The 16,106-nt window shown below is 43.0% G+C and overlaps 1 protein-coding gene across 3 annotated transcripts in view; it reads left to right on the top strand.

Annotated features, from left to right (window-relative positions):
- Positions 1-1,394: 1,394 nt before the first annotated feature.
- The window catches only part of LOC115376919 (ADAMTS-like protein 1), a 102,825-nt gene continuing 88,113 nt past the window's right edge, over positions 1,395-16,106 (top strand). For all 3 annotated transcript variants that reach the window (XM_030076754.1, XM_030076753.1, XM_030076755.1), the window contains exon 1: positions 1,395-1,682. In XM_030076754.1, the coding sequence (XP_029932614.1) occupies positions 1,626-1,682 (57 nt within the window). In that variant the 5' untranslated portion in view covers positions 1,395-1,625. The remainder of the gene's footprint in view (positions 1,683-16,106) is intronic.

The following is a 16,106-nucleotide window of genomic DNA, read 5'->3' as shown; positions in this document are numbered from 1 at the left end:
TTGACATGTTTGAAAACAGCGTCATCATTAAACAGTTTGTCCAGCCGACTCCAACAAAGCAGACTGTGGTGTGGAACTGTGTTAACAATTGCTCAACTGTAAAATCCCATACAGAAACGCACTACACACACACACACACACACACACACACACACACACACACATATATATATATATATATATATATATGTGTGTGTGTGTGTGTGTGGGTATAGTGGCGGTTTCCATAAAGGGCATACGCGGTATAAATACCCATACATGAAACATATTTGAATTTGGCACAATGTCTTTGACTATATGTTGCAAATACATACATAACCAGGCCAGAGTCATATATGTTCAGATATGCACATATACAGGTTGTATTACACATGTTCCACATAGAAGAGATACATTTTTTTTTTTTTTTGTCTTACCGTATGTCTGTACAGCCGTGCATCTTTACCGTGCATGTACCCTGTCTTACCGTTGTTGTTTGCTGTATGTCCGCATTGTCGTGTACTGTCTTGCTGTATGCTGTTTTGCCGTACTTTTATTCTCCTGTTTCCACTAACCAAACCTCTTTCCTTTACAGCCCCCCCACCCCCACCCTCCCCCAAGAGGTTTATGCCTCTTGACAGGCCATCATTGTAAATAAGAACTTGTTCTTAATGATTTGCCTGGTTAAATAAAGGTTAAATAAATAAATAAAATAAAATATACATCACTATCCACAGGGGTATGTACAGAAGCAAGTATAATGGATAATGTATAATGTATGTATAATAATATCTTGATTTCTTATTACTGGCCAATATGCTGTTATCAGAAGTTGTTCTCACCCACATACTGATAAATCCATATCAGACAGGCTCTAGTTGAAAACCAATGTTTGACCTGACTGTTGGAAAGTAACTTAGTGGCCATATCTCCAATGACAGAACACAGACAGTCCACACCTCATTATCAACTTTTAACCTTTTTTATTTGTAGTTATAACAATCGGTTTTGATAAAAGAAACGGAACAGCTACAATTTCAGGCTGCTGAAATTGAAATAGTGTAATTATGTTTACCTTTACAAGGGGAAGCGTTTGCTTAGCTCTGCACGCACGCACGGCACGCACGAGACTCACTGATGAGAGGCTCGCGCTGCCAGAGGTGTGCTAATTAGTGACATCAGCGAGCATAGCGGCAATCTGCCTCACGTTGAGCCTCCGCGACACACACACACACACACACACGGTCTTACATCACCGTAACTGCGTGTTTCTCGCAGAAGCAGCGCGCAACAGCCGGGAGGAGAGTGTTTCTTTAAGAATGTAAGGTGGGTGAGCCCCTTTTCCTGACGCACGGCTGGTATGCAAACATAAATTTAGCAACAACGTGTTTGCCGCGGACACAAAATATCTGGAAGCGGCCGTTAAGTGTCATGTCGTCTCAGGCATTTCTTGTCTAAGTTTTTTTTTTTTTCTCCTGTAAATTGGAGCTGGTGGAGCGCAGCGCGGCGAGAATAGCCGACCTCTTTCTCCCCGGGTGACCAGCAGCTGGGACAGACAGACAGACAGGCAGGCAGGCAGACAGGCAGCGGGCATTCTGCTGGTCTCTTCACAGTTTGCAGCTACATTTAATTTGTCAACGTCAGAGATGACAGGCGGCTGTTTGTGGACGACTGGACTCGTTCTTCTCGCCGTCTGTGTCAAGGTAAGCTCTCTTGGTTTCCTTAAATTATACAGTCATTGCGATTATCACGCACTTTACAATGAGGGCAGTGAAGCAGACGCGTCACTTCAAATTGATGTATTTGTAAAGTTGGCGCAACACAGCCCCGATGCCCTCTAACTTTAGCAAACATAGTCTGTTTATTTACTGTGTTTATTTACTCCATCGGGAAAATAGCAAGACACCTGTTGCAATTAAATTGTCTTCAACGGTGAAACAGTTTAATACCCCAGGAATGGCATATCATGCTGTGACATTTTATGGCATCTTTCTAAAATTGGTCCTAGGCTTGCTCTGGTTCTTTTTTTTTGCAAGGGGTTCCAGGATTGTGCCACCTTTTTTTTTTACAGGACGTCCCATGGCTGATTGGCGATGTTTTTACGCATGTAACCATGGTACGCCGTCGCAATGCAATGCCTTTCTCCGCCCAAGTAACATTTTAAAATGACAGATTATACATAAATTGCTATTCCGGATAGGATTAAGCAGTCAGGGATGTTATTCTGCTGGCCCCGTCATCCTCCAGTGGAGCTGGAGCAGCTCCAAGGCTGATGCGCTATGGATAAGATGAGGTACGGTGCGAAGTTGCCCGCAAGCCTGTAGTGATATTATGGAGAAGTAAGTGGGTATTTGTGGTAGAATAGAATCAGTCAAGTATAATAAAGTAACATTAACTGCTATAGCCTGATGATAATACACAGATAAATGGAGTTAGTTAAATTCAGCTTGAGTTTGAACACTCAAACAGAATATGATAAATATACAATAAACAACGCCTTAACCATTTTTTATTGTGTCTGGCTTGCAGCAGCTGACAGGACTTCTAATAGAGAGGTCATGGGTCCTCCTTTTAAAGATCATCAGTTATTGGACCTACATTTGAACTGTCTCCCAAAATCAATACACTGAGCTCTCACTAATGATTGATGGAATTGTTTTGCATCATAACTGTTACATGTAGTTCACGTGCGTGAATTATTAATGCAGGCCAAGCTGTCTAAATTCTGGCCCATGCTGCATAACAACACAACAATAGCTGTTTTAAGTGGAGCAGTTGCTTGGACTGGAGACAATTTTTAGGGCTCAAACAGAGGAGCAGGATGCCACTGCCAGCGTGTTTAAATGACCACGACAGGTGGTAATAGAGCTTCAAGGTGATTTGGTGCTTAGACACTCTGGCTGCCACACAGCCCAGCTGAGCATGTCGACACTGTAATCAGCACTTGTCAGTGACAGAGAAGCACTGGACACTTTGTAACTCGTCCTAGGTCACTGTCCAGTGTGGGCCTGTCGAAGTCACCGACCCACTGTGAAATGCTGTTGTATCAAAAGATACAAGTCTTTTGTATGGGTGTGAACACTGGTGTGAGAGTGCCTGTATCAAACCTAGCAGTTCTGGCCCGTTCTGATGTTGGACCACTAATTACAGTAGCCTGACTATCTGACAGGCAGAAATAATTCAAGATCTGCCCTGAGAAGCTAGGCCCCAGTACAATAATCCTGAAGACTATTAGTGAAAACAGTTGTATGGTCAGTGACTCACTTGTATGGGTCAGATGTTTGGAACATGCTGTTGGCATCCGCAAGGGTGTGGGATTTATTCCCGTACATTCACAGAAAGTCATCTCTGATGAAAGCACCTTTATAAATGACTGCACTTAAACTTGATTAGCCCTCCAGTTCCCAAAATGTTTCAGATGATACACCCACACATCAACTTCTGTTTTACGAGAATTTACAATAATTTGATTGTTTTTGTGCCTCTGAGACATAGTAAGATTGAATTAGGTCTCAGTTGGTTTTGCTCAAGAGGCACATGGCTGACACGCAGAGCACAAGCTTCCCCAGCTGTGTGAGGAGTGCACAGCATGAGTCAGCACTAGACATGTATCTTTCTTTACAACACACACACACACACACACACACACACACACACACGTGAGTGAGTGCTTTGCTTCAGAAGCTGAAGATCAACAAATGCTGCTTCCTGGGGCTTTGCATGTGAAGGTATTTCTCTGAAGGCCGTTCCTCTTCATCCTTGCTCTTCAGAGCAGCAGTAGTTGACTCTGTTAATGGTCAGAGGTTTTGCCTTACTGTATGTAGACAGAGGAGTGTATTTGTGCGTGTGGTTGTTGGATGTTGTGCTGTATGTGATTTGTGTGTGTGGGCCAAATGGCCTGTGGCTCCAACCCTCAATAGTACTTTAGGAGGGAATAAAACCTTCCTTTGTGGGTGACAAAATGACATACCTCGCGTGATTCTTGGAGGGTCTTGCTGCTCTCACTCTATTCCCTTGGTCTGTGCAGCAAAGCAAAACTTTCCAAAAAACAGCTTTCCCTTTTGCTGAGTGGAGTTTTAGAGGAGGCTGTGCCCACAAAAGACATCCAAGGATCTCAGAGCACCAAGGTCACTGACCGTAAATAACAATTTGGCACCTGTTGGCCTGGTCTACAGAGCCAAGCAAATCCTTTTCGTATGCTTTAATTTTTCTTCCTTTTTTGGCACTTAACTCCTCTATACACCTCTGTGTTGTTCTTGCTTTTGCCCTTGTTGTGTTTTTATTTTTATTTATTTTTTAAAAACATGTTAGATATTTTTCACAGTTAATTGTAAGCATGTTTACACCTCTGTAATTTACATTATTTGCAAGCGTGGTCCAAATAAAATATAGAAAGTAACACAACTTCATATATTTTCTAAAGGAGATGACAGTCCCCTTTTGGAAATTAATGCTGAAAAGTATGATTTTAATCTGTAATGGGTGTATAATTGGTCTGCCTCTCTCATTTTGACACTGCGTTTATTGCACACTACATTTTACTGCTTTACAAGTTTCCATTGCAATTTATGGCAGTCACAGTTTAACTTATTTCAGTACTTGCCTGGCTTGTCATTACTCAACTGCAGTTCAATAGTAAATTAGCCATAAAAGCAATTGGTTTTGTTGTTTACTCAAGGAAATGGTCCCTCTTAAAATCTGAAGACAGCGAGTTGAGTGTGTTGAAGTAGTGTGGATGTGGTGGCATTGGAGTTTGATGGCTGGAGTTAGGAGGGTCACAGCGTGCAGATGGTCCCAAGTTGAGCGTCCGTCAACGGCAACATCCCCCGCACTCCGATACTTATTGCCCATCTTGATCGCTCGATCATAAAGACCTCAAACAACCTAATTAGCTTTCATGAGTGCCTTTGTTGTGGACACAAGTGGAATGGGAAGTGAATTAATTTTGAGAGGGAATGGTCCCACTTGAGAAGTGAAAGAAAAGGCTTCAGAGAACATCTGGTCGGTGATGGATGGATGGAGCAAGTTTTTGGAGTGCGTTAACAAGACCGAATGTTTTCAGTTACACTGCAAAAGCCCTCATACTCATCTCATTGTTCCCATCTGGCCCTAATCTGTGGAGTGGGACTGAGGGTTGCCTAGTGTGTGTGTGTACGTGTGTGTGTGTGGGAGGTGTGCGCAGTGCTCCTCTCTGTCCAAGGCTAGAATGTTGCAGTGGTACTTATGTTTGCCGAGAGTGCCAAGACACTCACAAAATGGTTCGCTTTTCATGCAAGGCTGTTTTACTATTCATTGTGTGTCCTGGGACTCAGGTGTGCAACAATGCCCATCTTCCAACCCGGAAATCCAGAGAGCATGCATTTTCTGTCGAGTCTGGCCAAAAGGAGGCAGCTTCACACCCTTTCCAGCAGGTCAATATAAGGAAGTTGTCCAGACCGGCAGATTACAGCGGCATCATGCACACAAGCGATAATGGATATTGAGTCCCTAAGCAAAGTCCATATTTGAAGCAACTTTTACGCCAATAGGCCTAGCCAAACTTCAGTCCAACACCCATCTCTGGCTTCACTTGCTTCATTGCTCATCTTGACAAAGAGGATGTATTGTTGAAATTCAAGAAATTCCTAAACAGATCTTCAAATATGTGGCATTTGTGGGTTTACTTACCCCACTATTTGTTAATGGATCCTTTGTGGCCAGAGAGGAATACCCCGCTGGTTATCACTGGAGAAATGAGCTGAATCAATGAATATGTGAAATTAGGTGTGACTAGCAATTCAGTGGATGCAATCCCTGCTATTGTAATTTGTCAGTGTTGCATATTTGTCAAAACAACATTGCCATGTGTGTTGGCTATTTCCACTTTTTTGAAAAATCCCAATGGTGGCTGACATGTTTTCCTACCAAAGCAGTAGATAAATGGAGGCTGACAAATAAAATGCTGTGTCTGTACCTCATGTACCTCATTTTTAGTTAACATCAGGAACTGATGAGTTAACCAGGCCATGTAAAAATTGAAAAGATGCAGAATTGGGTATGTGGCTTCAGAGTTCCCCTCCAAATCTTGGGGAACTTGATAGTGTTGTTTGCCTTGCCATCACTTGATGCTGAGTGCTAATAACATGCCGTGACTGAGTGCCCAAAGCAGCCTGTGCCAGTAAATGGCATTGCTCAGTGGAATCATGTTGCGGCACCGGGCCAAAGTGTAAGCAAGAGGGCATGTTATTCAGAGCACAATATCAAAATGCATAATGAGCCTTTGTGGCAATACCTCCTGTGACGCAGTGAGAGAGAGCGACCAGCAGATGGCAGTGTTACAGCAGAGGGACCCTCGGTCCCCATGGACTTCACCAGTGACATCCTTTGTAGCTCTCTCAGCCGTTACTGATTGTCAGCTGTATTGTAAATTTGCAGGTGGCTGCCCCCTCTCCCCTCCCTGTTCCCCTGTATCCCATCTGAATGTATTTGTTCCCTCATCATGAGGTTTATTTGTCGTTGCTAGTCGTGAGCAGATCTTGAAAGCTGAGCCTCTGGCATCCTGTTCCTCTGGTGAAACATCTTGGGCTCCATCTGTAGAGAGCCCACGTCCTCTCCATCAGTGTGATTGAACGTTGTTGTTTTATCCTGTTGTGAGTTCCTGGACGCCAGTTCAAACTTCGTTTGCAGCAGTGGGCCCTCAGTACATCATCTGGCCTCCACATTTTTCACACAGCCGGCCTCAAAGCCGCAGAACCCAGAACATCTCTGGCTTGGCGTCGGCGCATGCGTTTAGTTCTGTGTGTTCTGCCCCAGCCCTGACCTCAGATCAGTCCCAGGGTGGGACTGTAGCAGGAGCACGGGGGAGTGGTGTTAACGAGAGGGGTGCAGCAGCACTTTACCTCTTTACCTTCTTATGATGTCTAATTAGAGGGGAGAAGCAGGTAGGAGTTGTGTGTGTGTGTGTGTGTGTGTGTGTGTGTGAGTGTGCATGTAAACTGTGAGGATCTTCAGGAGAGGTAAGACCCAGTGATTGCAGAGGTAAGGAGAGGGGAATGAAAGAAGGCAGATGCTGTAAGGGAGGAGGTTAAATGGAAGCGGGGATAATAGTGGTGAAAAAGGTAGAGGGAGAGGGGCAGCGGATATGAAAAAGCATCTGAAAAATACCTTTCGCAAAGATAATTCTTGTGCCATTTGGTCATGGAGTCAGGTTTGATGAGGGGAAAAACAACAATTGTTTTGGAACAATGAGATCACAAACATTCAAAGAGTTAATCTATCAATATGGAAAGTAATGAGACTTACAATTTGAGGTAAAAATCAGTGCCAGATGTGGCAGAAAAAAACCCAAATAAAATCATTAGGGTATAAAATCATTTTCAATCACCAGGGATGAATGAAATCACCAGTGCAGCTGCAAAGACAGAAATACCAGAACAGAGACAACCTGCAGTCAAATAGAGTGAAGCTATCAATGTCTTGGAAAGACAAGTGGAAGGAGACTGAGTGCCACGATAGAGCAAGCAGATGATACACAAGAATAGTAGAATATTAATGGAGTGACACTGATGAGGATTTAAGTGAAAACAAAGAGAGGAAGGGACACACAGATGCTGGGATAGCTGTTGAAATGGGGGAGAAAGGAGGAATATGGATGGAGTGACAGGGGAAGAGTTGGATGAAGAATGCAGAGCCAGTAAAGGCTGAGAAAAGATGGGCAGATAAATGGAATTAGATTTACCAAAAAATAGAGTATGGGTTATTGGTGAGGGTGCACGAATTTCGGAGGAAAACGTGCACACCTGACAGACTAGTTGACAGACATGAAAGACAAACACAGGACCAGTTAACCATCCTCTTTGACACCTTTCTCTTGGGACAGGAGGAAAGGAGCAACAGAGGAGGCTGCACGAGGGATGTGAATGAGTGTGAGAAAGTTTAGGCACAAGTTAGCACAAAGCATGGATAACTAAATCCACTGCAGAGATGAGTGAGTGAGAGCAGGGAGAGGGTCTGCCGTGCTGGTCTCTGACACGGTCTCCACGCCTGGCTGCACTGAATGTTTGTGAGGCTAATGATGCTTCCTGTGGTTCTCACATCTGCTTCCCCCCGTGGCCACATGTGCTTTGGGTAAACGCTGCACCGCCACGACCAAACACCAGAGACCCCGCTACAAATGATCTGCTCTTTGCATTCCTGTGCTTACTCCTACAGTATATTTCTAAGCCTGTAATCATGCACACTCATTTGCATGTGCTTTGGTGTCCCATGTTGGCTGCTAAACACACTCTGAAACATAACTTTGACCAAGATGCGTGTTGATTGTGTGTCTGCGTCTTGTGACGGCTGTGTGTGTGTGACCATGTGAGCCAAGGGTTCATCTGCTTTCCCATTCCCAGGCAGCTCAGAGGGATTACCTAGACCACGGTGCCCTGAAATGCACACACACACACACACACACACACACACACACACACACACACACACACACACAATGGGGTGAGCAATGACACAGTACAGATGTGGCGGCTGCCGAACAGACTTACTGGCCCCTGTAAAGAGACCTTGGTCCCCTCAGAGGAAGCCCCTGCCTGGGAAATTTGTGTGGTCTTGTGTGTGTGTGTGTGTGTGTAATGTAAATGTACTGTATAAGGAAAGCATCTGTGAGTATAAAGTATATCTTTATAAGTGTGTTTATCCATGCATTATTTGCAGTGTGAACCATATGGATTGTGGGCAGGCTGGGGGGTTGGGACAGGGGGGCAGGTAGCAGGCCGTGGGAAATGCAGGCAGCTTCATGCAGCCAGAGATCTCAGGAGATCTGTAACAGTGCAGGCATTTCAACTTAAATGTATATCCAAGATTTGTTGGAGTTAAAGTTGAACGTGCATCACTGAGTTACTGTAAACAATTGTACAGCACATGCGTTTTTATGCACTGGGTTTAACCAAACTTAGCTCTTTCAACCAAAATGATGGTCTAATTGTGGTCCAATTAGGCCACGGGAAAACTACAAGCACAACGCTGAAGCAGGAAAGCATTTGTGCTCTGAGCGGTAACATCTTTTGGAACTATATGCCTGCAGTGGGCTGGAGGCAGGCCTGTACTTAAATTGAACTTGAACTGTACATGAACTGTTTCTTAAATCTTTGTGTATTCAGAAGATGCCTGTTTTATGGTCTCATCTGTTGTGTGTGTTACAGTGATTGATGTTTGACCTTTTAAAGTATTTACCTCTATGACAAAAATGCACACATAGACGACTGTTTTTTTTCTCTTTTTTTTAGGTCAGTGGCTTTCTAACAGCCTTTGTCTCTGTTTGGTCTTGTATTTAAAATGCCACTGTGAAATTCTGTCCCTGTTTACTTCTGAGCGGTGACATCATCCACACTGGCATCTCACTTTCATCGTTGTGGGGATGTATACCATACACAACATGCATGTTCACTCACATGCAACTGGCTTGTTTGAATCTGTCGTGCTGATGTCCCTGCCCCAGAGAATCCTATCATCACCCCTTCCTCTCCTCCCGTCTCCCTGCTGACAGGTATGCAGCTAGAGAAGTATTTGGCAACCGTGACCTGGAAAACTGTACATTTGACATTGAGCATGTCACTCACCCTTCATTTTCTCCCTCTGCCCTCACTTCAATGAGGCGTAATGTTCTCTTAAATAAGACCTTTTGTTTTATCCCCGTGGTTTCTTCTACCATCTCAACATGAATTCGTTCCATAGCTGGAATAGTTGGGATTGTGGTGACCAGGTGGCCTGTGGAGCCATCCAGATGATATGACAGATATTGGAGCGAGCTCCATATCAAGGAACCTTGGATCAAAACAAGGATCATCTGAGCTCAGTGTTGAGAGACAAACAGACTGACAGACAGACAGAGACAGACAAAGTGAACGTGCAGAGGTACTTAATCAGCAAAGTGCAGGACAGTCTCAGGTGAAACCAGCTACAGTGTGCCATGCCCCGAGTCTGTTTTGCCTGCTGCAGTTCCTGACACGGTCTATCAACACACACTGCGTCTAGTTCTGGGAGTGACCTGATGTGTCAAAACATGTTACAGATCTAAAAGACTTTTTTAAATGAATAGATAAACAAATCTAGCCTCAGGTGAAAGGAAAACAAAGAAAAATATTGTCGTACTGTAAAAACTGTTGCGCAAATTTGCAGTGATAATGGGTTACCTATTTGAATAGGTTGTGAACGTATTTGCACATAGAAGCCACATCGTTATTTCAGCATCACATGCACAGTTGCATTCCTCTCTGGTTCTTGAAAGTATTTTCAGCCTCCTGCTTAAAGTATGGCAACACCCCACTTTCGGCAGTTTGCCTACCCCACTAGCACTGGGTAAAGAGAGCAGCTGTGCAGAGGGAAGGGGAAGGGTCAGAATGATTGGCTGTCAGTCTGATGACCTTGAGTCAAAAAAGGACCATATTAATGACACTGCATGTTTAACGTAATATCCACAAAATGTATATAATTCACGTTTCTGCTGATCTTTTCCCAAAGCAATCATTGTATTACAGAACTCCGATGTCATTTTTCCTACTTTTTATCCAGCCACTGGTTTCCATTCATTCCACTACAATATGAAAATCAACTTTCAGGGACTTCAGACTTTCTTTACATCAGTTTTTCATCACCGTCATATAGTCGTCCACATTAGTTTTCCTAAAAGCAGCAGCACTATTTTGTTTCTATGGCTTGAAATTGGGTGGAGTGAAATGGTCTGTCCACCGGTAAATAGTCCTTAGGGAAATGTTTGCTTTACACAGCCAATTATCAGTTCTGTGGTTTATAAATGGTCATGACTTTGTTAGCCATTGAAGCAGAACATTACAGGATGGGTGTTTCAACCAAAAATTTCTTGATGAAATTTGATGGATTTTGATTATATGTTGGGAAATCTTTAGTACCCCTCATATTAACCCCAGTAAAAAAAAAAAAGTTAATTTTGTGCCTAACAAATGAACATTTCACACTCAAGAACAAAGCTAGTTCAGTCAAGAAAGTCTTGAAGCGCTGTAAGATGATTGATCCTCTCACTGCCGTGTTTTTTAGAGTTAACCAATCATCTCACTCCCTAAATTCAAAGACATGTCAGCTTATCTTGGCAGGTTGCTTAGCCACTCCACCGCTGCCATGGCTGTGCATATCCATCTCAAGAAACATGTTTTGTTGTTTTGAAGGCATTTGTCTGATAAATCAAGCAGATAGCTAGACTGAAGCCTTGTAAACCCAGGCACTGCTATAGATGCCTGAAATTGTTAAGCCTTGTTTGAAATTGTGCTCATTTTTTTTTTATGACACAGCCACTATCTGCAGTAGAGCAATCATGCCTGGCTATTGGATCAAAACCTTACATAATCAGAAGGCTAAATTTTTAGTGGCACTCACAAGGCGCCCTGAGACACACCTCAGCAAGGTGAGATGTGGTGAAATCAATAACAGGATTTAAAAATTCAATAGCTTTGTCCCTTTTGCATGAAATTGTCCTGTTTTTTTCTCTATTCCATCCAAACTTGAATTTTCTTGTGAATAAAGAATGCTGATGTTGATAATCTGGAGTCATTCATAGTTGTGATTATTTTGGTTCTGGTTCTGTTTTTTTTAATCTGGAGTGGGAGATTAGTGTGAAGGAACGTGCCGTTCTCTAAGCCCTAACCTCAAGAAAATACCTGTCACACAATATGGGCTTCTCCTTTACTTCATCCACCTCTCATCTGATAAACCTGCTAACATTCCAAGCCACTGGAGGGGAATATGTATCCGTCCGTCTGTCACACTCAATATCTCAGACAACGCTGATCAGATTTTGATGAAACTTGGGAAATGATGCGTCTTGCCTCTGCCTTGTGGTATTTTCAAAATTACACTGGTTGCTGCAAAGGGGAACTACGTCTCTCATTTGTTCATTTGTTTGTCCATGAGTCATGCATTGAACCCACAGACCCCACTGATTATATTTTGATGAAACGATGGCGGTCCAGTAATTGCAGGGTAAAACCAGATGACACGATGATATTTAGGACTGGGTCCGCGTCATTCTCGAGGGACGACGTGTTTGCTGCTGCCTTGTTTTCTTAATGCAGGAGGATGGAGGAATAAAGGCTTGCAGACTTCTAATCAACACAGAGAGAGAGAGAGTGGGACATTTTTCTGACAAAAGAGCATGCCGAGCTAGATGCTGTGTGCTCTATGTATGTATTTGTGTGTGAAAGTTAGAGCGAGCAGGAGACATCAGTGTGTATGTCTGTCTGAGCAAGAGACAGATGTGAGAGGGAACAACAGAGCAAGCTGGTGAAAGAGCTGTGTGTTAGTGCAAGAGAAGTGCGTTACCTGACATTGATTGGCAGGAGGGTGAACCAGGAATGTGCCTGGCTGCAACTTCTCAGTGGGACAGGTACAAACCACTCTATCATCACATGGGAAACTAATCGTTACGGGCAAATCATTACATGATCAGGGAGAGCAGAGTCCAAGCCAAATACATATCTACAGTCCTCCAGAACAAGGGGAGGAGGAAATCAACAAAAGCAAGTGAATGATAGAAAGACAGAAAGGATCACAGATAGAACAAAGGTACGGTACAGACAAAAATAACATTTGGACTTTAACAGGATGAGGCAAGGTAATATAGTGAGTGCTCTAGGAACCCAATAGGATCATTATTTAAGTTTATGCCATATTTTCCCATTCCAACAGTCAAAGGGAATTATTTGGGACCAGTAGTTGACAAAAATTGTGACTGTAGACTGAACCTAGATTGGATCTTAAATGTCCCAGCTCCGTTGCAAACTTATGAAGCACCCCAATAAAAAAAAATCTGTAAAATCCACCATTGCATGTGTAAAGCAATGAGTTTTTCGAAATCTGTTTGGTTTTTGAACATCTTCTAGTGTGTCAGCCTTAGTGGAACATGCCTGACATTTTAATCCTGTCAACCATGTCAGTATCTATGTTGTAATTATTCGGGCCTCCCATTACCTGTAAGTATTTGCCCCGTAAAAATCCTGTCAGGTATAACAACTCCAGTCCAAACAGATATCCCAGATCTTTTTTTTTTTCTGTGTTTTCTGTTTTGGTTGGCATGTTATAGACAGAAGTCAGAGTTTTCATCAAGATGTGGAGGCACATGAGAAACATTTTGTCTTTGTCCTTAGCTCAACTTCAGCCTTGAAGCCTGCTGAGACACGAAGTACTCCTACGTCAATTATGAGACAACAAAAAATATATAATTGATAAGGAGAAACATTTCGAAAGTGCCTGTCACAGCGGCAAGGATTTCTCATGAAGTGTGAAGTCGGCCCGCCTACTCAGATTCTTGACTTGGTTATTGTCATTACAGATGTGCAGAGTTAATAATAACATAAAAGACACTGTGTCCCTGCTGCATTTAAATGACTTGATTTGATTTGAGCTAATTATTTTCTGCACGGCACCCATTACAGTCATGAAAGGCCTTCAAGGTGTGATTCATGACAAGATTTCCTCCTTTTTGCCCTTGTAGCTTTTGTTTTTTTTTTTGTTTGTCCATCATGAGGGTTCAGGTGGGGGTGGTGGGGTGGTGGGTGTTGTTTTGCTTTCTATACTGAGCATGTAAAGCCCCTTTAGACTTTAACAGGGCTCTGAATGAACTTGAACTTGTTTCTGTTCAAATGCAGCAGTAGGAGAAGATTAAATTTGGTTACATTTTATTCATTTTTTCTCAGTACACTAGTACATTTTGGAAGGAGCAGATGTCTTGCATTTCAGGTGGGCATTTCTCTCCATCATGTCTGTGAATTGTTCCATGAACTCATCTTGTTGTTCCTTTTGGTTCACGCCTAAATGTTCTGTACTCAGCATTATGGTACAAAACACGTGCAGCCTCTTAACGTAACAAAGCTTGTCCACCTGAGGTATGGAGTTATTGTTTGCATGTAACACCAGCTGTTAGGTAATTGGAGCTGCTGCACGCAGGTGTGGCGGGGAGACACACTGCCTTGAGGTGCAGTGGAGGATGTGCATTCATGTTCAAAAATGTGTGCCAAAACTGTCACGTCTGTCTCTGTACTTTTTCTTATCTGTGCAACCATGTGTGTCTGTAATGCAACCTTGGGAGATTCATGCACCAACATGCCACTATCCTTTGGCCTGCTCTGAAAAGCAAGTGGGAGAGTGGGAGTTTACATGTCTATTTATTTATTTCATTGTCCTTTATGGTATTGCTTCATCCATTTTATGCTTTTTTTTATGTCTGTATTTGCCTTGTGCTCATTAAGACAGTCCTGTCGGCAGTGTAGCTATATGTACAACATAAATTCCCACTTCATGTTATTCCTTTCATTCCTATCAGTCATATCCTGCTGATTCCTGCTCATGGGTCTGGGGGTTCATCCATGACCTCTCCCTTTTCCTGACTGTGACCTATTTCAGCTGTCAGGCTTCCTGCACCTCACAGGTCAAACTGTGAAAGGCCGGCAGTGGCCACGTCACTCTGTGTGCGTATGAGAGACGGACAGCTTACAGGGTATAGAGCATGTGCACATACAAAAACCATTGGTGTGTGCGTGCATGCCCTCGAGGAAATATATGATACCCATTAGGTTGCCTCTTCCTTGTGAAGGTGTGGACTCTGCACACAGCTGGAGTAAAGCCACTGAGAGCAGGATGATTTCCTCCACCACAGAGAGAGAAAACGACACAAGTAGAAATATGTTAAAGCAGTTTGGCCAGAGGTATGCACATTCTCGTCAAGTTTTCTTTTCTGTTGCACACAGAGTCTTAAGACATGTTTAAGGACTTTGGTGCATGTATACATGCTTGTTTTACACCTAGTCCTCAATCTGCTCTGCGTTGCATTGTGCGATAGTGTGAATTCCTTTGCATTTTGGTTTTTCAACACATTTTCAGTGTACAGCATGAAGGCATTTCTTTGGTTGTCGCCCCATACCCTGCAGTGACCTGTTCATCGACTGAGTTTCCAGCCACTTAGACCAATTTAGAAGGGCATTTTCCTGCTTTCATGTGCTGATGCAAGGGTGAGGGATGGATTGTTTTTCTTTCCATGTCATTGTAGGGGCTTGGCCAGTTAGTCCACCGGATTTAACAGTGCAAGTGAACCCCATAATCACATACACATGCACACTGGGCAGATGAACTCCTCTGTTGGTAGGACTTCCATACTGTGACAGTGTCTGAAAGGTAAAAGGCCAAAGGTCAGACTATTGGATCCTGCTCTGCAAACGAAGGGCACTTGCATAAGAACCCAGTCTACCTCCCAACCTTTGCTGAACTTGCACGCCTCAGTTATCACAATGACGCAAGTGAAGCTGCGCAGATCCGCCACTTGTGTCTCATTAATATCAGGCACACCCAGCTGTTGTCAGAATGCTGTTGTTTGCATGGCCTTTTGTGCTTACATCCTCTCCTACTCCACTCTCCTGTCCATGACCCCCAAACTGATACACATCAAGTGGCTGACTCGTATTTGATAAGAAATCTGATAAGATTTAGTTATTCCATAACTGTTTACTGTGTAGATTGAGATTAACAGTAAATCATGTGAAACATAGGAACAGAGTCTTCTTATATATTCTCTCATTGAACTTCTAGTCAATGAAATAAAAGTGAAAAAAAAAAAAAAAATGTATTCCCCATGTTTCTGAGGACCCCCTGGGACCTTCTCAAGGACTTCTGGGGGTCCCCAGACACCAGGTTGAGAACCGCTGCACTATACAACTGTAGAAATATTGGATAGGAAACTGGTACAGATAGGCCCCATCTGTACCCATTAGGCTTACAGTAGTTATACAACAGCACTTATTGTATGTTGTACTTTTGAAATCATGCAAGGTACCCTAAAGTAACAAGAAAAGAAATGTTAGTGGTATAATTGAACTATAAATTTAAAAAACCCAAACAGAAACAGAGCACTATCTCTGTGGCGCCATAATCAACCCACAATTCGTCAGTTGGACGTTTTATGACTCTCATATTGCTCTCAATCCAAGAGAATGTGACAGTTAAATGTGAGTTTTAAATTAATTTTGAAGCAGTAGGTGGTTTGTTTTCATTTCTGTTGTTTATAGTGGAGGACTAGAGTGGCTGGGGCTGGGTGCTTGATTTAGAATGAGATCTGAAAGTTGGAAAACAAA

The sequence above is a fragment of the Myripristis murdjan genome, chromosome 18 (assembly GCF_902150065.1).
Source record: "Myripristis murdjan chromosome 18, fMyrMur1.1, whole genome shotgun sequence".
Classification (NCBI taxonomy): Eukaryota; Metazoa; Chordata; class Actinopteri; order Holocentriformes; family Holocentridae; genus Myripristis; species Myripristis murdjan.
This window is presented reverse-complemented; position numbering and strand designations above follow the sequence as displayed.